Source organism: Loxodonta africana, chromosome 1, assembly GCF_030014295.1.
Source record: "Loxodonta africana isolate mLoxAfr1 chromosome 1, mLoxAfr1.hap2, whole genome shotgun sequence".
NCBI classification, from domain to species: Eukaryota; Metazoa; Chordata; class Mammalia; order Proboscidea; family Elephantidae; genus Loxodonta; species Loxodonta africana.
The window spans coordinates 159,864,709-159,888,241 of record NC_087342.1 but is presented as its reverse complement, the minus strand read 5'-3'; the positions used below and the strand labels follow the sequence as shown (position 1 = coordinate 159,888,241).

Sequence of the window (23,533 nt, the reverse complement as noted above, 5' to 3'; positions counted from 1 at the left end):
TCAAAATAAATGTAGAGGTATGTTTGTTTTTTACTCCTAACCTCCCCTTTCTCATCTGATTAAAAATTGTATGTTGGATAATTCTTTTTCAGCATAACTACACAAGAATAATCAAATCTATTGAGGCCTCATAAGTCTTCACGGTTAAAGTGATTGCCAGTCCTCTTGCTCTGGGCTGTAACTACCAGATTAATGACCAGCTTGCCTATAATCATTTCTCCAACTGAAAGGGAACAGAGGGTAAACCTTCCACCCATTATTTCAAAATTTCGAAGGCTTCCCTGCTCATTTTAGAAATATGGGAGAGAATTAATACCTACTGCAGTAAACTATCTATTTATGACACTATTTGAAAATATTTACACTGCTAGATGTATCAGACTTTGCCAGTTAATAGATTAAATGTACAACCAATGGATTAGAATGTAGCTATTACTTCCCTTCTCCCAAGCAGAGCATGCAATTTATCTCTATGCTCTTCAGAATTATCATTTACTGTAATACATTTTCTTCTTAATCTGCACTCAGTAATTAGATTTCTTACCCATACATACAAATTTTCATTCATATAATTGTGTCTAGAAATGAGATATTGGGTTACAAGTTGGGAGTAAAAACAAAAGTCCCAGTTAGTTATTTGGTTGATTACCTCTAGAGTGTTAAGCCACAGGAGGTACCTGAAAAACCTAGTGCTGTAACTTTTACCAAGTCAGGATTGTAAAGGAAAACCTTGGAAATTGTTTCTATTGCTTTCCCCTTTGAAATAATTTACGAATAAGCACATAAATAAAACCATTTCTTCTTAGAACAAAAAGAAATTAAAAAGGAAAAAAAAAAAAAAAGCAACCAAGTTTGCTGGCCACATTTCTTTAGCAGCGTGGCTCATTTGCAGAGCTTTATCATTACATTCCCTTCACACAACGCTCTTCACTTTTAGATTAATCTGCTGAAATGAGATGCTAAGGATTTGCATACAGATTTGACTATACAAAAATAGATATGGAATTAATAACAGTCTCTATATGTTTTAATTTCTCCTAGATGGAGCACCCTTGCCTGTAGCGGTATTCTTGGCTTTGGAAGTCATCAAGCTGATTTGTCTGCTCTGGGTTACGATGCCACATGCTGCTATACTGTCCCCTGCAATCAAAGCACTTGCAAAGATAGATTCTATGCCTTCCTCTATTGAGAATATTTTATGGATTGGCAGTTCTGATCCCCTCCCACTCCAGGGGCGACAATCTGCATCTCAATGGCTTTCTATACATCTGTCATTAAATATGCCATCTCCTATCAGCATTCGTTTTTAAAACCAAGTTTTCCCTAACTTTGAAGTGCCACAGTGAAAGTTAAGACTTTTCAGCCAAAATTGAAAATGAATAACCCTGTCTTATACTTTTGAACTGTGACTTAAAGATATACTGCAGGTTCCCCCAAAGTCAAATAAGTCTTTAAGAACTGCCAGAAGGAATGAAAAGTTACCACCATGCTACCAGCAGTGAGAAAAGCTTTCTATCATCAAGACAAGAGTAAAGCATTTTTCTTAAGCTTCTCTGTACAACTCACCACAAAATGTTTTGACAAATGGTTGAGTACACACCAGAGAGATGACGACAGGTCACTGCCAAACAAGCAACCTTTGTCTGTGTTACCAAGGATTCCTCCACTCCCCAACTCATATTGAGCTCAAAAGCAACAACTGGTCAACCCTGGCAGTGTCTATAAAATAGAGGTGTTTAGAAAAAATTGCTCTCATTATGCTTTGGTCAGAATGGGTCATTTGATGACTCTGAATTTTTTTTCTTCGAGGACAGAAAATAGCTCTGGACAATACAGAGTCCTACACTAACCTCTTCAGGGCAGAAGCCTGTGGTATCGAATACAAGGCTAGTCCACAGCTGGGACAGAACAGAATGCAAAGAACTGATCATCTCCATGCTCTTAGGGAGGACACTTAGGTTAGAATTCTGCCAGCGAATTGGGGATTGTGGAAGACCATCTCAGTGTCTCTGCAAATTGAAAGGGAAGTTTAGTACACTACTGGAATGGTTTGTTTATGGAAATCTCTTACTATTTCCATAAACGGTACAAATGACTATGTACAGGATATTGAATTAATCAATGAATAAATTTTGTAGTTTAAAGTAGATTTTTTTTGTATCTCTTTTTTAAGCTATTTAAACTACCAATTTTAGAGGTCACCAGTTGGCAAAGTGGTTAAGAGCTACGGCTGCTAACCAAAAAGTTCGGCAGTTCGAATCCACCAGCTGCTCCTTGGAAACCCAATGGGTCAGTTCTACTCTGTCCTTTAGGGTTGCTTTAGTCGGAATCAGCAGGACAGCAACAGGTTTTCGGGATTTTAATCAGTCTTAGAAGAAATACCACCAGAATGGTCCTTAGAAGCGAGGATGACAAACTTGGGCTCACTTACTTTGGACATGTCATCAGTAAAGACCAATTGCTAGAAAAGGACATTATGGTTGGAACATTAGAAGGTCAGTTAAAATAAGAGAAATCCTCAATGAGATGGATTGATACAATAGCCAAAACAATGGATTCAAACATACCAATGATCATGAAGATGGCACAGGACCAGGCATTGTTTCAGGCCTTTATACATGAGGTCACCATTAGTCAGAGTTGACTTGAAGGCGCTATGAGTCGGAATCGACTCGACGGCACTGGGTTTCTGGGTATATTGTAATATGTAATCCTTTCAGAAAACAGCAATGTTCTAATCTAAACAAATATATTTCAGAGTAATTCCATTTTATCGCTAAGTTTATTTTACCTTTTTTTATATTGCCAGTGTTTACATTTTAGAAACTGAGCTGTAGAAACACAAAATTGACATTATTTTGTGCCTGGGGCCCTGAGAAAAATAGACAGTTAAGCAATTAAAGACAGTCAAGTGATTGTTGATCCTAAACAAATCTCCAGGTATGATTGTGTTGTATGTCTTTGGAAGTTATTTCTTGTTATAATTTAAGCTTCTATTTTTCAAACGTCTTTTCAGGTGATAAATAACTGGTTTGTATGGTTTCGTGGAAAAATCATGGTTTTAAAAATCAGACAAAGCTCAAATTCCAACTTTGTCACATTCTATCTGTGTGATCTAGGGAAGTCATTTAACCTCTTAACGGGTTATTTCCTCGGCAATAATGTGGATGGTAAATAAGTCAGTTTGGAATTAAAGGCTTCTTCATTATTTTTGGAGAATATAGGTGATCTGCTTGCTTTCTTCCCTTCATACCATTTAACTCTTTTTAAAGCATAGTAGAATGGCTCATTTATGTTTGGCTTCCATCTCAGAACAATATTGTAGTGGTTTTGTTTTAGTCTCCTTCAGATGGGGAGCAGTGAAGTCTGGGGCAGAAGTGGAGAAAAAGAAAAAGTAACTGCTGGAGGCAGCTGGTTGCTAGACTCTAATACTATTCACATCAACAAAGATTTTATTCTTTGTGGACATTTTAATTTACTACGAACCATTAAGTGGACATGTCAAATTATCAAGCTCCAAACTTCTACCAAGTAGGTGGCTTCCTCACGTGTTTGCTGCCTCTAAGGGCAACAGACATACACTCTTTTATGTATTCACTCCCACAACACACATTCTTCTCCCTCAAGAAATCCTTGAGCCCTTCACGCTCACGTAACAGGGATTCCAGCATGATGAACTCCTTTCAATATGATCCTTTTGGCTGTTAACCAATCTAAAACCCTTTTTCGTAAGGGAATCAATCCAAGGATCTACCTTCTCTGATTCTTTGCTGGGCACCACCAAAAACCAGTACAGAAATTTGTAAACTGGGTCATCAAAATTTTTATGGTTTCCAATCATAGTATGGGCTCTCAGCACTTTTTAATTTTTTTTTTTTACTTGTCAGTTCCCTCTGTATCGTTTCTCATAAGCTTTTCCCAAAGTCGCTCTTCCCAGGCCTTCTACCTGGTCCTGACCCTGCACAATCCCAAAAGATGACCGTGTATATCACTTGAATCCATCAATTCGAACCTTCTGTTCTGGGACGATGTGTCTATTACCAATATCACAGTGTCTATTACAAAAAAAAAAAAAATTTTTTTTATATCACTTGAATCCATCAATTCGAACCTCCTGTTCTAGGGATGATGTATCTATCTATTACCAAAGTCACAGTTGCGGGTACCTACAAGTTGCTCTCAGCATTTACCAAACAAATAGATAGCCCTCATCCTACATCTTCGATTTCATCCTCTTCCTTAGCTATAAACTTGCTTTAAAAAAAAAAAAAAAATTCCTCCACTGGTCCTAGATTTTTTTCCTCTAGTTACTCTCTTTTTAGCCAAATCTCCTTTTTCCTTCCTTCTTTTTCTTTCTTTCCCTTCCCTTCTTTTTTCTTTCTAAAGCCAAAATGCTATTTATTATTTTATAATGAAAAAGTGTGGCTGTCACATGGACTGAAATATGCCTATTCTTGGAAACAGCACATTCTCATCCTGCCGGCAGGAGTATACCGAAAGCCAGATAATAATTGGAAAGTTATTGGTAAGCTCAGATCCAGGGAATGAAGTGTTACACCATACACTGTTTATTGGTAACAGGCTAAGACAGCCTTCACCCAAACTTCCTGCACATGTAGCCTATATCTGGCTGTTTCTACTTACTTCCCATCCATGCCTCAAGCCACTGCATTCCAACTTCCACCATCCTCTACTCCCCTGAAACTGCTATCACTGAAATTACCAAGTAGTTCCTGATTGAATAATCTAATGGAAGCATTTTGGACCTTGATGTATGTCATGGATTGAATTGTGTCCCCAAAAAATATATGTCAACTTGACTAGGCCATAATTTCCAATATTGTGTGTTTGTCCATTTTGTGATTGTAATTTTATGTTAAAGAGTATTAGGGCAGGATTATAACACCCTTACTAAGGTCACATCGCTGATCCAATGTAAAGGGAGTTTCCCTAGAGGGTGGCCTGCACCACCTTTTATCTTTGTTGTTGTTGTTACAGGTACTGTCCAATCAGTTCCCACTCATAGTGACCTTATGTGCCACAGAACAAAACAATGCCCAGTCCCGTGCCATGTTCACAATTGTTGTTATGCTTGAACCCATTGTTCTAGCACTGTGTCAATCCATCTCGTTGAGAGTTTTCCTCTTTTCCACTGACCCTGTACTTTACCAAGTATGATGTCCTTCTCCAGGGACTGATCCTTCCTGATAACATGTCCAAAGTATGTAAGACACAGTCTCATCATTCTTTGATCTTCATCAGTAAGTGTTTCAAGTCCTCTTCACTTTCAGCAAGATTGTGTCATCTGCATAACACAGGTGTTAATGAGTCTTCCTCCAATCCTGATGCCTGGTTCTACTTCATATAGTCCAACTTCTCAAATTATTTGCTCAGCATACAGATTGAATAGGTATGGTGAAAGGATACAACCCAGATGTACTCCTTTCCTGACTTTAAATCACACAGTATCCCCTTGTTCTGTTCAAATGACTGTCTCTTGATCTACGTACAGGTTCCTCATGAGTACAATTGTTCTGGAATTCCCATTCTTCACAATATTATCCATAATGTGCTATGATCCACACAGTCGAATGCCTTTGCATAGTTAATAGAACACAGGTAAACATCCCTCTGGTATTCTCCACTTTCAGCCAGGATCCATCTGACACCAGCAATGATATCCCTGGTTCCATGTCCTCTTCTGAATCTGGCCTGAATTTCTGGCAGTTCCCTGTTGATATACTGCTGCAGCCACTTTTGAATGATCTTCAGCAAAATTTTGCTTGAGTGTAATACTAATGATATTGTTCTACAATTTCCATATTTGGTTGGATGACCTTTCTTGGGAATAGGCATAAATATGGATCTCTTCCAGCTGGTTGGCCAGGTAGCTGTCTTCCAAATTTCTCGGCATAGACAAGTGAGGGCTTCCAGTGCTGCACCTATTGTTGAAACATCTCAATTGGTATTCCATCAATTCCTGCAGCCTCATTTTTTGCCAATGCCTTCAATGCAGTGTGGACTTCTTCCTTCAGTACCATTGGTTCCTGATCATATGCTACCTCTTGAAATGGTTGACCACTGACCAATTCTTTTTGGTATAATGACTGTATTCTTTTCATGTTATTTTTGATGCTTCCTGCATCATTTAACATTTTCCCCATAAAACTCTTCACTTCTGCAACTTGAGGCTTGAATTTTTTCTTCAGTTCTTTCAGCTTGAGAAATGCTGAGCATGTTCTTCCCTTTTGGTTTTCCATCTCCAGCTCCTTGCACATGTCATTATACTTTACTTTATCTTCTCAAGCCACCCTTTGAAATCTTCCATTCAGTTCTTTTACTTCATCATTTCTTCCTTTTGCTTTAGATATTCGATGTTTAAGAGCAAGTTTCAGAGTCTCTTCTAACATCCATTTTAGTCTTTTCTTTCTTTCCTGTCTTTTTAATGACCTCTTGCTTCCTTCATGTATGATATGCTTGATGTCATTCTCCAACTCATATGGTCTTCATCTGGTCCTTTTACAAGAGATAAAAGGAAAGAGAAGCAAGCAGAGAGCAGGGACCTCATACCACCAAGAAAGACACACCAGGAGCAGATTGCATCCTTTGGACCCAGGGTTCCTGTGCAGAGAAGCTCCTAGTCCAGGGGAAGATTGACAAGAAGGACCTTCCTTCAGAGTGGACAGAGAGAGAAAGCCTTCCCCTGGAGCTAACACCCTGAATTTGGACTTCTAGCTTACTAGACTGTGAGAAAATAAATTTCTCTTTGTTAAAGCCATCCACTTGTGGTATTTCTGTTATAGCAGCCCTAGATGACTAAGACTATGTTCCTGAGGTCTCAGGCCCCTTCCTTAGTTCATCCTCCTCTGCAGGCTCCTCACATGTCAGTGTTTCCAACCTACTGCCCTTAGCCCTTTCCAGGACAATCTCCTATAAGTTTCACTCTTGCCTGCTGGTCTCACACTCTCCACCTGGACTTCTTACTCCTCCTCATTGTATCTCATGTCGACTCATTGTGAGAACCTCCTTGCTTATATTTGCCCTTAGAAATAGAAGGGATGGTCCTTGGCTCTGAGTCTGAGAAGAGAAAATTTTGAAGAAAGTGAAGAATTTTAGTCAGTGAAGGAGAGTGGGTGAGAGAGTAGACCCCGGTGGTCAAGTGTAGAGAGCACGGAGACAGTGCAGCTATGCTGGGTGAGCTGAGTGTATACCCATACCAAGCCCTCCCATCAACTTGTCTTCATCCACAGGACTCAGGTGGATCACTAGGTTCCTTCAGCTTTGCATGTCTGCCAGAGGCAAATTGAAATGATTGGACCAGAAAGTCCAAGCATAAGGATAGGAAGGTGTTAATGGGTAAGAAGAAAGTAGCCAATGGACTGGAAGCTAGTTAGGCTAAAGGATTTACCTTCTTTCGTGAAAACTTTCACGCCTTCTGTAATAATTACTCCTTGCTTTGTACTACTTCTGTACCTTGAAAAGACTTCTGTCATCACACACTATAGTCAATCTGTTTATAAGTCTGTTCCCTACTATACTCCAAGCCCCCAGTACAAAACCTGTGTCTTATTCTACTTTGTAACTCTAACACTGCCTGAAGAAGACAGAGAGCCTTGGAACCGTGCTCAGCATCTCATGATTAGTAAGAGGTGGAGCAACAATTCACGTACGTGTGTGTGTGTGAGATCAGTCTTGTGATCTTAGCATACCATACCCAGCCTCTGCCATACCCGATATTTTGTTAATCCCTGATATTCTGTATATAATTTTTCAGATACAAGTAAAGTAATATTTGTACAAAGAAAAGCTAAAGATACGGAATTTAAAATTTTTGTTTAATAAATTTTTCACATCATTCTAATTTTAATTAATGCTAGGAAAAAACCAAAGTCCCTTTAAAACTGTCGAGTAGATTCTATAGGACAGGGTAGGACTGCCCAAGCGTTTCCAAGGAGTGACTGGTGGACTCAAACTCTTAGCAGTTGTAGCTCTTAACCACTTTGACACCAGGGATCCAAGTCCCTTTAATAGGTTTGAATAAAGTTATTTAAAATGGGGCAATGCAAACTTCATATAAATTTAATCAAGATGAATGTAAACATATCTTCCAGGGAGTTAAGAAGCTTTAATAAAAGTTCATTTATTAATGAAATATCTGAAAAACTCCTTGACTGTCAGCTCCTAGAGGGCAGGAAGTGTGTTTACCGAACTAATCTCATTTATTTATAGCCAGCCCAGTGCTATACTTAGTAAAGACAAAGCAGTCATCAAGAGAATTAAGAAAGCACTAAACATTACTTTTGAGTAAATGCAGTAATGTTTGTTTTACTTTTATAGTTTCAAAGCACTAATTTGTAGTTAGTTTCTTGCTATCTTGCTGCCATTTGATATAAATGAAAAGGTAAATTATTCTGCAAAATGAGCTCAGGATTAATTCTCACTCACACACACACACAAATGTTTTTAGTAGTTCACAAATTATTCCTTAAAATGGGGATCATTTCTTTTAAAATGCGTTTGTGTTTGGGTGGGGTGGGATTTCAGTACACAAACAGAGCTGCAGTATATTTAATGCTTACTTTACTTCAGTTTTTTTACTTCAGTGTTTTACTTCAGTGTTGCCCATTTCAAATCAAAATGGTATGGAGCATTTTCTGAATTGTTTCACGATGTCAGTTGCTATTACCAAACCGAATTTGTTGCTGTTGGTGGATTTTGACCTATAGCAGCTTTACAGGACAGGGAGAGCTGCCCCGTAGAGTTTCCACGACCGTAATCTTTCGGGAAGCAGACTGCCACATCTTTCTACCAAGGAGAGGCTGATGGTTTCGAACCACTGGTCTTTTGGTTAGCAGTCAAGCTCTTAACCACTGGCCACCAGGGCTTCCTTCAAATGCTACTACAGCCTATGAAATTTCACTGTCTCTAATGTCTTAAATAGGAGCCGCTCCTTGAGAGAAAGATGTGGCAGTCTGCTTCCATAAAGATTACAGCCTTGGGAACTCTATGAGGCAGTTCTACTCTGTCCTATAGAGCTGCTATGAGCCGGAATCAACTTGATGGCAATGGAGTTAACACCTTAAATTAAATGCTAATGCTCTAACCATACAGTCTGATTTTCTGAATTCCTCTCTGCTTGTCTCACTTTAAAAACTATAAAGAGATTTCAAGGTGTCCTGACTCCAAAATGGAGAGAGAGATTGAGTGCCAGAGCATGTGTTAGAAATGTTGTCTCTAAAGAAACATTCATTTTATGTTCTACGGAACAGAAATAAGCCCCCAAAATTCATGTTCTATATTCCATACTACCTCCACCTCAGGCAAAGCTTGCAAAATACCAGAAGAGTGCCAATGACCCAATCCCCCATCAATTAAATTGGAAATACTTGATTATTTGGTAAAGGACAAAGAAAAGCCTCAAACATTTTCGTCTCCTCCAATAAATCAGGTTAACACTTCTAAGTCAGTGATAGTCAGTGTGAAATGTACCTGTCTTTTTTTTTAAGGGGCCCATTAGCAAATCTGGGCACCCCTCCCTATCCATGGTTAGATTCACAATTGATTTATTATAAGCTGGGCCTGAGGAAAGAGGCAGGTGACGGAAGTGTTAGAAATGTCACTGGTGATTTCCTCTTCTTTCCAACTCAAGGTATTGTACTGTACATAGGAAAGTGAGTTTCTCTTCTCAAGTACACAGTGGGGAGAAACAAACCTGAGAATATTGTGATTGTTTTCATTAAGTACAGTTAACATGGGCTGCATACATTAGTGCAAATGAAGAACAAAGAAAACATATTTCCTTATACAGTAGAGGAAATACAAAGTGATATAGCAATATGATCTGCAATGCACTGATACATTTAATAAAATGGAAAAGGAAACATATACACCCATGTTGAAAGGGAAGTTCGCTTGATGTCAGAATGACAGATCTAGCCAGTCTAGGATGAGCTTCTGTGCTTTCTTAAGAAGGACCTCACTAAAGAAAGTGTTACATGGTCAAATCTCCAAAGCCATGTAAGGGAAACTCCAGCATTCTTCAAAAGCGAGTTTCACAGCACCCCCTCACCAAAAGAAGAATATTTATTAAAACATTTATGAGAAATTCATAGGAAATTTAGAAAATGCCATGCAAAATTTAGAAACGCAGTACATTAACAATAAATCTGAAACTAGTCATTGGAAGGAAAGCCAGTTGGGAAAGCATAGAAATTGCATTTCCACAGGTGAAAAGACCTGGCTATCTGCTCCTGTAAAGATTAAAGCCTAGGAAGTCCCATGGGGCAATTCTGCTCTGTCCTATAAGGTCACCACTATGAGTCAGGATTAACATGATGGCACACAACAATAACAAAACACACTTAAAAGGGAATGGGTCACCAGATAAACGAGGTTATTATTTAACTATATCCACGTATGCTAATATTCACAGTCACATCTAACGTTTACTTGGTATTTAGGACCAGTAATTCCTGGGTCCACCTCACTTAGCTCCTTCCTTAGTCTTAATTTTAACTTCGTTTGTTAATTTATTGAGCACTTAAACCCTGACCTGAGCTAGGTTTCTTCAATGACAGCCAATGAATTGTCAATAATGGAGGCACTACTCAGAGAAGCTGAGATTGTGGTTGTCTCCCTGGTTATTGAGGGCAAAGAAAAAATAGGTACAGTCCAAATAAATTACTTTAAATAGAAAGGAGAATTATTAATAATAAACTAGAGAAGATTATTAAGGGAATCTGAGAAGACTTCACAGATGTTCTCAAAAGTGATTGATTCTTCTAATCACAAACCTCTCAAAGTTAGTCTTGGCATTAAGGTTATTAGATTTTTCACTTCCTCTTTGTCCTTGATGACATAGAAATTAAACAAGTTCCATTTGGGTTACAAAATGGGTATCCTCCAAATTGAGATAAGATGCAACTTTCTTCCCCTTATAGAGCAAACCTTTCAAAGGAGGTCTTTCTCAATAATGGAACTAGAAACATGGGTTGGTAATATGGTGTTGGTGACCTATACCTCACAGGTTTCTCCTATACAAGCCAAAAGGCAGCCAAGAGGGTTTAAAGGGTCTGAGCAACCATATTCACTCAGTCTTCAATCTATCAATGGGAAATCATTGCCATTTATTGACTTGGCCACATGGTGATTAGCACACCACAGATATCCAATAAATATTTGATGATTTGAACTCAAAGAAGACATGAGTCCCATCCAGTTTTGGCACTGACTTATGCAGTAATCTCTACCCGGTTGTTTGGATGCATTATACCTGAGTTTACTCATTTGTGAATGAATCTAGTAGTCTTCTTCCCCATGCCACATGGGCATGAGGGGAAAAGAGCAAATTGTATCAATAAAAGGCTTTAGATCTTTCAAAGAAGGCCTCAGATGAATTACTGGTCAAAGCCAAGATAATACCACCTATAAAGTTTACTTACCAAAAAATCGAACCTAAATTTGATCATGCCTCTGATCTAATTGCCAATATTTAGGAAAAACTGAGTACAAAGGAACACATCATGGGACGCAGGAAACTACAGAGAACAAAAAACTGCGAGGAAAAAATATAAGTAGGAACCTACAGATTTAAAGGGACTTAAGAGACATAGCAGGCTTCACTTAGATTCCAATTTGAATAAACTGTTGAAGATCATAAAACAATTGAGTATATTTGAACACTGACTTGATATTTGAAGATAGTATCAAAAAAAAATCCATGCTGTCAAGTTGATTCCGATTCATAGTGAACCTATAGAACAGGGTAGGACTGCCCCAAAGGGCTTCCAAGTAGCAGCTGTTGGATTTGAACTGCTGACCTTTTGATTAGCAGCTGTAGCTCTTAACCACTGAGCTACCAGGGCTCCTTTGAAGATAGTAATTATTATTAATTTTTCTTCACATGACAATGGTGCTGCGGTTATGTTTTAAAAACAAATTCTTATAAATCTAGTAGATTTACACACTGAGTTATTTAAATGAAATGATATGTCTAGGATTTGCTTCAAGATAATCCAGGATGGGATGGGGTATGTGAGCATATGGACAAAAAGACTGGCAATGAGTGGGTGACCGCTGAAGCTAGCTTATTTGTACACAAAGTTTCTCTACTTTTCCTATAATCAAATTTTTTTTGTTGTTCTTTTTTTTTTTTTAAGAAACAAATACAAAAAGGTAAACTAAAATAGAGCTAAAACCAAACTGCCAAATAATCAGTAAGAATGGGAGAGGAAATAGGAATGAAGGCTTAGGATGGCATGAGTTACTGCAATTCACAGATAATATAAAAACTTCATTTTAGACAATAACTTAAATCCCTCCCCACAATGCGCAGCATGGCTATACTCTGGTAGCAGAATAGATTAATTGGACTTCTACTTCCCTTGCTTTGTCTTTGATGAAATGGCTCCTGGGCAGGCAGCCCAGGGTAAAAGAAAAAGCAAAGGACCTGGATAAACCACAAACTGTGCAGTACAATCCATGAATAGTCAAGAGCTGATAATCTAAAGAATAGAAGGTTTGGTGGAAATACAGATGTCATGGGCCATTAATTTTCATCTTGAATTTTTATTCCACTAATCACTCAGAGAAAGTCATAGAAAGGTCAATTATTTTCAATTACATTGCTCTCTATAGAGTAGGTGCTCAATAAATGAATGTTAATTAGCTAAAATGACATCCTTGGCTCAATCATTCGATTACACATGGTCATATTACCAAAGCTTGATGTTTAAATTAAGGGCACAAAGAAAACTGTTTTTTGATACATCCAACGTATGAGGTGTGTTCTACCTGATATCCAAAGAAGACCGTCAGCCACATATCCAGCGTGACATGAAAGGGATCGGTCAAAAGACTGTACAAACATCCATTTGTTCTTCTTGGGGCAATATCGCTCAACTGTAGGCAGAACCTGGCGCAGTTCATTCCTGCCCCCAACCGCATAGAGGTACTCATCCATGGCACCCAGCACGAAATGCTCCCGGCAATTTTTCATGGGTGCTATCTCTGCCCAGGAATTGCTGCGGGGGTCATAGCGGCAAGCAGTCCTCACAGCACACGTCCGGCCGCTGGCATGCTCAACTTCCCCTCCTGCTACAAACAAAAAGTCTCCCATGACTGCCACACAATGGTGGCTCCTTCCCACGGGCATGGGAGCCAGCTCACTCCAGTTGGCAACAGCTGCTATGAGAGCATTCTCCTGATCAACAGGATTGAAGTACCGAAGTTCCTTGACTTTACATATCTCACGCTTTTTCCCACCAATGATATACAGAGTGTCTGACTGGAACCGTGGTTTGGTCCTACCAGTCTGCCAGACAGGCTGTGCATAGATGCTCTGGTGGTATTCCAGGGCCTCGTTGACAAGGGCTGTTGCAGTCTCACTTGCTTGGACCAGGGGGTGGGACAGAGCAACTGTATGGAGAGTATCCACGTCCATGAGGCCGAAGCGGATGTACTGCAGGAGCTCATCCATGTACTGGTAATGGCAGTTGTGTTCCAACCACCTCACGGCTAGCTGAAACAGAGGGAGGTGAGATAAAAGAATACGAAATTAAGAAAGAAAGAGCATAATCAATGACATACAGGGAAGTCACCGTATATTCTTTCAGATACTTAATAGTATAATTTTTTGTCTTACAGTGTAACATGAGAATATTTTGATACCCAGCTGAGGATTATTTTTTTCCCTTATCAGCAGAGATACAAAAGAACTCATGATATTGCTGTAGGGATTGGGAACAACGTTTAAGCAACACTGATGGCGGACTTACGGTATCGCTTGGGGTGAATGATAAAATTGCTTTTCAAAGAACGATAATACTGTTGTGAAACAGCCTGCGCTCTTATGTTTCCCCCATAAGGGGCTTGGTACACACCACCACCGTGAAATGTCAGCAAGGAGCAGTGTCGTCACAGCACCAACATAAGTAACATCAGAAAATATGTGATCACCTGAGACCACAGGGCGTACTTGAGAGAAAATCAGTAGAATGATTAGAAAGAAAAAAAAGACTTTCTTCCTGCCCTTTTGCTAGCTACCGCAGTCAGGAAACCAGAATAAAAAGATTACAAACTATCAATTTCTTTTTTTTCCCCTCAGTTAGTTTCCATCTTGTCAACATTTGTTGTTTGCACATGTAAGATACTAGCAATTTGTTAGAGCAATTTTCACAAAAACAGGATAGAGAGAAGATTCTCTTTGTATTCTGGATACAACAGCAGAATATATCCTGAACTTTTCGTTTTCCATTCTAGAATTCCTTTCAAGGGAGAAAGGAGTAAGATAAGATCTTTTGGCTATAGAGAAATTGAATTTCTTAAAATTAAAGCAGATGCAGAGGGCATAAATAACCAAATTGAATAATAATGTAAAAACAAACACTATCAACAATAAAAATCCATATTATGGAACACCTGAAGTAATTTAATTAATTTGACTTAATCTCTAAGTTTTGCAAACCTTCCTACACACCAGTATAAAGCCAGACTTCACCTACAGTCAAGTTTATTTGATATGAATTATTCTTAGCAACACCTACTAGGTCTCCTAGACAATATGAAGTGGGTCTGAAGCAATTAGCATGAAAATGTAAAACAATGAATTAGAATACTGAATGATTTTGTTGTGCTTTACTTGCTTTCTGACCCATGGAATTGGGGCTTTGGTCTTCCTTGTTCAGCTGATGCATATCATTGAATTAAAAAAGAAAAAAAAAAAATGTCATGCTGAGCATTACTTCTTGGCAGACACAATCTGGTTTTTCATCCTAGCGAAAAGAATATCTGAACTCTCTCAGGCACTAGATGATTTCAGAGCTTCTGTATCTATTTACAAATGGTTTCAAAATGCAAGGTGAATTTCGGACTTGTCTTTTTAGCTTCCTGAGTAACGTGAATGTAGGTAGTAAATTCACTTCCAATATGGAGTGAACTATAGCTCTTAATGAATTGCACAGTGAAGAGAAATGAAAAAGAACATCCCTGGATTTGTTCTGGGGGATGCCAAATAGCCTACCAGTACCGTGGAGGACAGATGAGTGATACTCTCTAGCTGTTTAGAAGCTAGTGGCTTTTATTTAAATAAGATACCAACCTGAATAAAAATAATGTATCTGTAAATGACAACATCAGCAATAATCAATGATATTACAGAAGAAAAACTCATCAATCACCAGGTCTTTCTCTGTCAGAAGTGGAGAAGGTTCCCACAGGCAACACCCTAGTTTTTCTCCTTCCTAATTTTAGAAGTTTCAAGGGACAGGGTTCCAATTATTTCCCTGAGGAGATAATTCAACAATTTAATATATGATTTTCCATTTTTTGCTCATACCAAAAAACCAAACCCAACCCATTGCCGTTGAGTCAATTCTGACTCATAGTGACCCTATAGGACAGAGCGGAACTACCCTATAGGGTTTCCAAGGAATGCCTGGCATATTGAACTGCTGACCCTTTGGTTAGCAGCCATAGCACTTAGCCACTACGCCACCAAGGTTTCCTTTTTGCTCATAGGACTATCAAAAGTTCTCAGGGATAAAGTCATTCCACTCAAGGTCATTTCTCATGCACCAGGTGAAATTTTCTGAAACATAAACTTTGATATTGCTTCTAATTTAATTGAGTAATTCCAGCTGATATTGCTTTGCTCTGTAATGGATTTCTTAGCATCCTTATGCCCTTACATTTCTGCATCTTTCATATAGATACTACAGAAAATAGCACTGGAGAAACATTAAATACCCATGTCTCCATAGCCTCTTTTTATAGCATAGTGCTGCCCATTTAATTATTTTTCTCTCTCCTCATAAATCAGTTCTTCCTATGCCATAATCAATCTTCCAGCCCATCTCTGAACATCCTCCAGTTTATCTTTCCAGCAAATAGTGTCAGTTATTGCATGAAAAGTACAAAACCCCAACTACGCCCTGCTCTTAAGGAAACCTCAGTGGAACGGTGACCACCATGCTCTATTACTGATTAATTTCTGGCTTGCTGTCGACTCGCGCTCCTATGTCACAAGTATCATGAAGCTTCCACATGTTCACTTTCCCCAAATACCATGTATTACAGAATATTTTCAGCACATACATTATTTTGCACTTTCTGTAATGATTTTCACTGGTTTTCTTTCAATGTTTCTAACTCCTCACAGATTTAATATAATTTTCACACCTTTATCATCTATTAATATTTTCAGACTACAAGAGTCATTTGTACTTGTTGGGTTTATCTTTTCTACAGACCAAAGTTGAATGTAATTCACAGCTAACTGTCCTGTCACCAATTTCAAACCAATCTCACCTAGGTATAGTGCTATTTATAGATTTAAGTTCAGTGCTCCTTAAACCTAATGTGCACATGAATCACCCAGGTTTTTGATAAAAATGCACATTTGGATTCCATAGGTACAGGGTGGAGAGGTTGGGAGTTTGCATTTTCATCAAGCTCCCAGGTGATGCAGATGCTGCTGGTTCATGGAACACACTTTGAAAACAAAGATTTTAGACAGATTTCCACTCATAAAACAGTGTTTTCATGCCATGCTGACTCTATTTAAGTACTTCAGGAAGCTACATTAACTGTTCAGTCCACTAGGGTAAATTACTTCCTTATTAGAGTAAATTGCTGTTTCAATTTTAAGAAGGTATAAATCTAATGAAGTCTAAGTAGAATTCTTTAGTTAGCATATATGACACTTTATCTAGCTTAGTATTACGGGTTAGATGTTAAGTTTGGGGATGCTGGTTCCATAAAGTCAGTAAATCAATGGCTGATTAAATTGATTTACAATGTAAATTAAGTCATAGAAATCCTGTATAGTTTTGCTTTTGCAATAAATAAACAAACACAGAAGTATTATTGTACTCTGTTTTTACTTTCATGAAAACATAAAAATGACTAGATAAGAGAACAACTGCTGAAACTGTGGATAACTCTTGTTTATCCAAATAATGAAAGGCATGGCAAAGAAAATTCAAAACAATGGGGCACTTCAAAATCACTTCTACAGTGTAATCTCACCATAGCACTATTCACACCTGCACCGAATTATGGGCAAGGGAGTGAAGGGCGTCCAGGGACCCATTAAAGAGGCCTAGAGACCGGAGTAGCATGAGGCTGATTTATCAGTGGGGCATCACAGAGCTTAAGGACCACAGTTGATTTTGGATAGTATCTTGGTGCTCAGGTTTGAAAAGGGTTATTGAAGGAACTGGTGACTTTTAAAATAATGACATCACACTGAGAAAGCATAATACAAGGGAGGATGGTATGCCATTCTATCTTACTTATTCTGGCATACTGACATCTCCACACCTTAAACTCTAGCATTTATTGGGGGAAGAATAGTGAAAATATAGCCAAAGTTTATCTCCCGTCTTTTTGGTGACACAGTCAGCAACAGTGGAAGAGAAATTACAGATCCAGTCTGGGAGGGTACAAAAAAGAATACTTATGAAACATGGACATTAAGCATGATGTTTCCTAAATCATCTGAAACACAGAAAACCTTCATCTCCAAAAACCACAGGAGATCTCACAAGAACCCTACCTGGCCCAATCTAGTTCATTTTATCCGGATGGAGAATTGTTGATCCTTAAAAGGAGCATTTGCTATAGCTTAATCCAACTTCAAAGACTTATCTCATCCTCAGATCCTTGATAAAGAGCAGTGCCTGGCACATACTTAGCTATAAATACTCGTTATATAAATGGAAAATTCTTCACAACTATTGTTAGACCATTTCTCATATTTCTCTTAGACAACCAAACAATACCAATTCCTTTTTCACCTATATATATTTATCTATCACAGGCTTCAGTTTCCTATTTTACAATCTCACCTTCATGGCTTTCCTATAATGCCTTTACAAATTCTCAAAATTTCGCACTGCTGCATGCAGCACAATGCCTTACGTTATAAGCCCTAGTTTTATTCTTCCACATGCTTGGCACTAAAAAAAAAAAAATTTTTTTTTTTTTCCTAGCCGCCTATATTTGAGATTCTTGAGAACGTAATGAACATGACAGCCTTTTAAGCCCTCATATAAATAATAAAATATTTGGGCAAGAAGAAACTTTACAGTCTATTTGGTTTAAACTTTTCAATTTTACAATGGAAAGACATCCAGGCAGGTTCACTGACTTGCCCCAAGTTATACAACTAATTGCTGGAAAAGCTAGAACTAGAATTCCAGTTTTTAAATTATACAATGTGATTTTCCATTATATAACATTGTCATTTTTTTTCTATCAACAATTGTTTCAAAGTAGAATCTATGCAAATGGACCCAAGCCCCAACGTAACCTCCATATACTCTAAATTAGAAAAAATAGTCTATTTAAAAAAAAAAAAAAAAACTGTTTTGCTTCAAACTAGGTTGACAACACTTATCAATGAGTCTCACTTATTGATTATGTCAGACATAAAGAGCATATTAAAGAGTTTACAATTAAAGAACAAGTATTTAGGGGAAAAGGTGTCCTTTGAATCTTATACTATTATTTCACTTTTTATTGGAATACATATTTTAATTCTAGATCATTCCTTGTTAACTAAACCTGGCTCAGAAATATACAGAGAAAATAATCCCTTTTCTTTAGATTTCTCTATGTATGGCCATTCTATGAAGTAGAATATGTAATATGTAATCTTAAATATAAAATTATAGAAATATGAAAAGTATATAATCTAAATTCCACAAATGTTTTCCAGTATAATTAAAATACAGAATTATACGTATTTGAGAAATCCATCAATTACATGAACAAATTTTACATTCTTAACTTTGTCAACTCTTCAAGTTCTGATCCAAATTCCTTTACTGTTTATGCTGGAACACATTCAGACAGAAGCTGCTGTTTTGAAATCTAAAATTCCTGGCCCTTTTAAAGAAGCGTTTTGAAATCTGACTCTGCTCCTATATGCCCATACATGTGCGTACTACACAATGTAACCCCAAAGCAATGCCCAAACAATGAGAAATCTTACGCTCACAAATGTCCTAGCAATATATGGGTTAGGAGTTCATCCTAAATCCAAGAACATACACCAATGCACTCTTCCATAGATCTGCCTTTACAGCTTGCAAATATACGTAAAAGTGCCCTTTAAAAAGCAGGTTCTCATCAGATCAGTGCTCAAACCTTTTTAAGATAAAGCCCTCATGACATTGTCTAAAGTAATAATTATTTCTTTGTCTTGGTTCACAAATATTCTTTTTCACTGAAAATGATTTTCTCATCACAGACCTCATCTACCAGAGCTGAGTAAGCAATGACCGGTATTTTTGCCCACTGCCTTATTCTGCCCTCTTGCCAGGGGCAGCTATTATTATCCTTCTATTTAAAACTTGGTTGCAAGGGGCACACTGAGCCCTCCCTTTTGCCAGGGCCCACACTGTGAAGGTACAGGCATCCACATCCCTACAGTCTTGTCACCCACTGAGATAAGCCAGGGCAGTGGTTCCTCTCAGTGCCCAAAAAAAAAAAAAATTTTTTTTTTTTTTTTTTTAAGGCAGCACAAATTCCATTCTTCTGCAAAGACAGAAAGGGATGAAGGAAGGGCACAGGAGCAAATCAACAATGAACTGACACTGCTGAACCACCACCAAAGAGCTGGGCGTGTTAAAGAGCGTTTGGGCAACAAGGAGTGGGAAGCCACGGAAGCATATTTTAATAAAATGAATGACAGTGCATAGCCAGACTTTTTCGTGTCTAAATTGAATATCAAGCATGCTCTCTATCTTCTAATCCATGACCTCAAAGTGAAGTTACAGTGATTATTATATATTACATTTAAGTACACTCTTTTATATATTATTTTATAATGCCTCGAATTCTGATAGACTTAAAAGTTGTACATGATATGATTTTAAATTGTATGCAGTTCTTTTAGATTATAAATGGGGAAAGTTTCCCAAATGCAAGTGAGCATGTTTTGAGACTTGCCATGTTATACTACCTTTTTAAGGTGAGACATATAAGGCCCCAATAGTGACATATTAAACCAAGACAACTACTACCACAGAGAGGAAGGCTTATAAATAAATAAATGCACCAAATTTTGTATAGTCACATTCTCTTCTTTGACAGCAAATGAAAAATTTCAATTCAAAGACAATATTCCCATAAAATTCAAAAACACCAGAAACTAGGGATGCAGGATCAGAGCATTTTCTTTACCAGAACAATGAAAATGTTACCATGGAGGAATATTAAAAATTTTAACAGTGCTCACTCGACTGTTATAATTAAAATTATGTCAACATTTTGCTTGTAAAACAGATTTTTCAAGGGAGGTTGCACATTAACCATTACAGCTGACTGCAGACCTATATAAGACATACACAGGCTACTTTCTTTTTCCTCTAAGAAATATACTTCAATAAAATCAAATCTGATGAGGCCCTAGGTTCATATACTGTCAGAACAAAACACCTGACAGATTTTTAAAAGAATATTCATCTTAGCAGACTTCATAATTACATACATTCTTTCATTGCTCACTTAAAATTTTAGAACTTTGGAATAGAACTGCCATATGACCCAGCAATTCCACTCCTAGGTATATACTGAAAAGACTTGAAAACAGAGACTCAAACACACCTGTACACCAATGTTCATTGCAGTTCTATTCACAGTAGCCAAAGGTGGAAACAACCTAAATACCCATCAACAGATACAAACAAAATGGAATACTACTCAGCCAGTAGAAGAAACAAAGTCTTGATACATGCTATGATATGGATGGAGCTTGGAGACATTATGTTTTGTGAAATAAGTCAATCACAAATATTGTATGACCTCACTCACATAAAAAGACAAGAAAAGACAAACATATAGAGACCATTAGTAGCTACCCAGTGCCGGAGGGAGGGAGAAAGGGGCAGTTAACAGTAATGGAAAAATCACATAGGTTAAGGGTAGGGCTGCACCACTGATTATTGTAATTGCTGTCACTAAGTTGTATACCTGTAAAAAGCTGAATTGGCAAAAGTTGTGTGATACATATATTTACAACAATGACAAAGAAAAAAAAAAAAGAGTAGCTGCTGAGACTGCATATGTATAACCAAAAACCTCAGGATTTGGTTCCTTGGTTTGGAGGTTTAGGGTCATGGTTTAATGGGACGTTACAGTTAATTGGCCTAATAATGTGCTTAGTGCTTCTGTTCTACCTCCTAGGTCGTTGCATGGTGCCTGTGGTCTTAAAAACTTGCAAGTGGTCATCCAAAGCACAATTGGTCTCTATTCGTCTGGAGCAACAGAGGAGGAAGGAGAGTCAGAAATAAGAAGACGATATGGAATGTGTGGCTAATTGCCTCCATGAACAACTGCCTCCTTTGCCATGAGACCAGAAGAATTAGATGGTGCCTGGCTACCATTACTAAACATTTTGATCAAAAATTCTATAGAAAAATCCTGATCAAAAGGGGAAAAATGCAGAACAGAATTTCAAATTCTCATGGAATCTAGACTTTCTGGAACCATAGGAGCAGGATGAACCCCTGAAACTACTGCCTTGAGATAATCTTTAAAGTTTAAACCAAAAATATTCCCTGACGTCTTCTTAAGACCAAACAACAGTTTAGCTTAACTAGTGAAAATGTCTGCCTTGAGCATTTTGCTCTTTTAAGAACTGTATCTATGAGATCAAAAGTGACAACAGCAGCTCGAAAGATTAGATATTTCATGGGGCAGTGAGTTTATGCTAACGGCAGAGGAACAGCTCAGCAAAGGCGGGTGAGAATGATTGCACAACTCGAAGAATGTAATCAATATCACTGAGCTGCATGTGGGGAAATGGTTGAACTGGTGTATGTTTTGCTATGTATATTCTCAACGACTACAAAATAAAGTTAAAAAAATAACATTGGGAGATTGACAAATGCTCTTATTTTCACTTCTAGCACAAAATTTGTGTTCTGTAAATCATCTATATACATATATATATACAGCAGAGCTCCAAAAAGTAAAAGCAAGAGTCCTTGAGACCAAGGGTGTCTCTTTCCCACTGATGGAGATAAACACATAGGACAGGAAGAACCACAATGATAACTACCCTTGAGTTCCAGACACTTAGGAGAAAAGGTAAAAACAGACCTGAACTTCCCTTTGGTTTAGTCTTTTAACCTGAGAATTTTTAAATAGTAAGTCATATATCAAAGATGAAAGGAAAAGACAGAAAAAAAGGTAAGGTTAGTATCCTGTAATGTCCTTTCAATTTGCAAAGATTGGGCAGAAGCTTGGGCTAATTTTTGCAAAACCCCCAAAACCAAACCCAGTGCCGTCGAGTAGATTCCGACTCATAGCAAAGTCAATAAAAAGAGAACATCATGAATACATGGCTGACGTTGGGGCAGTCATTTGGCTTCTCATCTCTAAAATGGGTGAGTTCATGAGATGACTGCTACAGTCTCTTCTGTCTCTACGATATATGCCACCTGTGGATCCATCAAAAAGTACTTCTTTAAAAGTAGAATCCTCCAAAATTCCTATTGGTGGGAGTGGCAACCAAAATTAACCACTGTACCTAGACTCCAAGCCACAGATTTAAATATCACAGGTAGAGACTATCAATATCTTTTTGAAAAACAAAGCGAATTTTTTTTTTTGCCTGTAGCTCTGTACTCACGAGAAATATGTGTGTATATCTGTGTGCATCTGTGTGTGTGTGCCCAGTAAAGGTACATGTGCACACAAGCCTATGTGAAGAGATTTGGGTTGCATCATAGCATTTTTCTCCCCAGGAACAACTTTGTTCGGATTATATTATCCCACTTAGTAGGTACCATCTCTTATAAAAATAAAATAATCTCAGCCAAGGAAACCACACTTCAAATTTGTGACTGCTTCAAGGTTTTTTTTTTCAAGGTACTATTTATTTAAAATCCCTACATGAGCTGGTGGCGTAGTAGTTAAGAGCTCAGCTGCTAACCAAAAGGTCAACAGTTCAAGTTCACCAGCCACTTCTTGGAAACCCTATGGGGCAGTTCTACTCTGTCCTGTAGGTCGCTTGAGTCTGAACTGACTCAACTGCACCTAACAACAACATGAGATCTTATGCATAAATGCAAATAATTTAGTGAACTATTCACATAAATTTTACCTCTGGATTGTCTTTAAATATGCTATCCGGTTATCTAGTATATACAAAGCTATTTAGATGGGAAGAATTGCCTACAGGATAATACAATACAGCTGATATCACCCACTCCAGTGTTGCTGAAGGGAAAATGAAACCCATTCTTGGCCTGCTCTTGCTTGAGCAAAATACATGAACAGTTTCAGAAACAGCATCTTATAATTGTCCTTATGCAGTCTGCTATTGGTCTGAGCCACAAAACTATAGTCTTCTATCTCACCATTGATGGCTGGGATTGTTTCAGAGCATTACTTGATGTTGGGTTGATGACATGAGAGTTTTAAATAAAATGTTAGTGTCTGCATATTTATATACAATGTCCCAACCAAAAAAAAAAAAAAACCAAACCCAGTGCCATCGAGTCGATTCCGACTCATAGCGATC

At 37.9% G+C, this 23,533-nt stretch overlaps 1 protein-coding gene across 7 annotated transcripts in view; it reads right to left on the bottom strand.

Moving 5' to 3' along the window:
• Positions 1-23,533, bottom strand: part of KLHL32 (kelch like family member 32) — a 171,632-nt gene that overhangs the window by 16,494 nt on the left and 131,605 nt on the right. For all 7 annotated transcript variants that reach the window (XM_003404332.4, XM_023543695.2, XM_023543692.2 and 4 more), the window contains one exon: positions 12,793-13,519. In XM_003404332.4, coding sequence (XP_003404380.1) covers positions 12,793-13,519 — 727 coding nt within the window. The remainder of the gene's footprint in view (positions 1-12,792; positions 13,520-23,533) is intronic.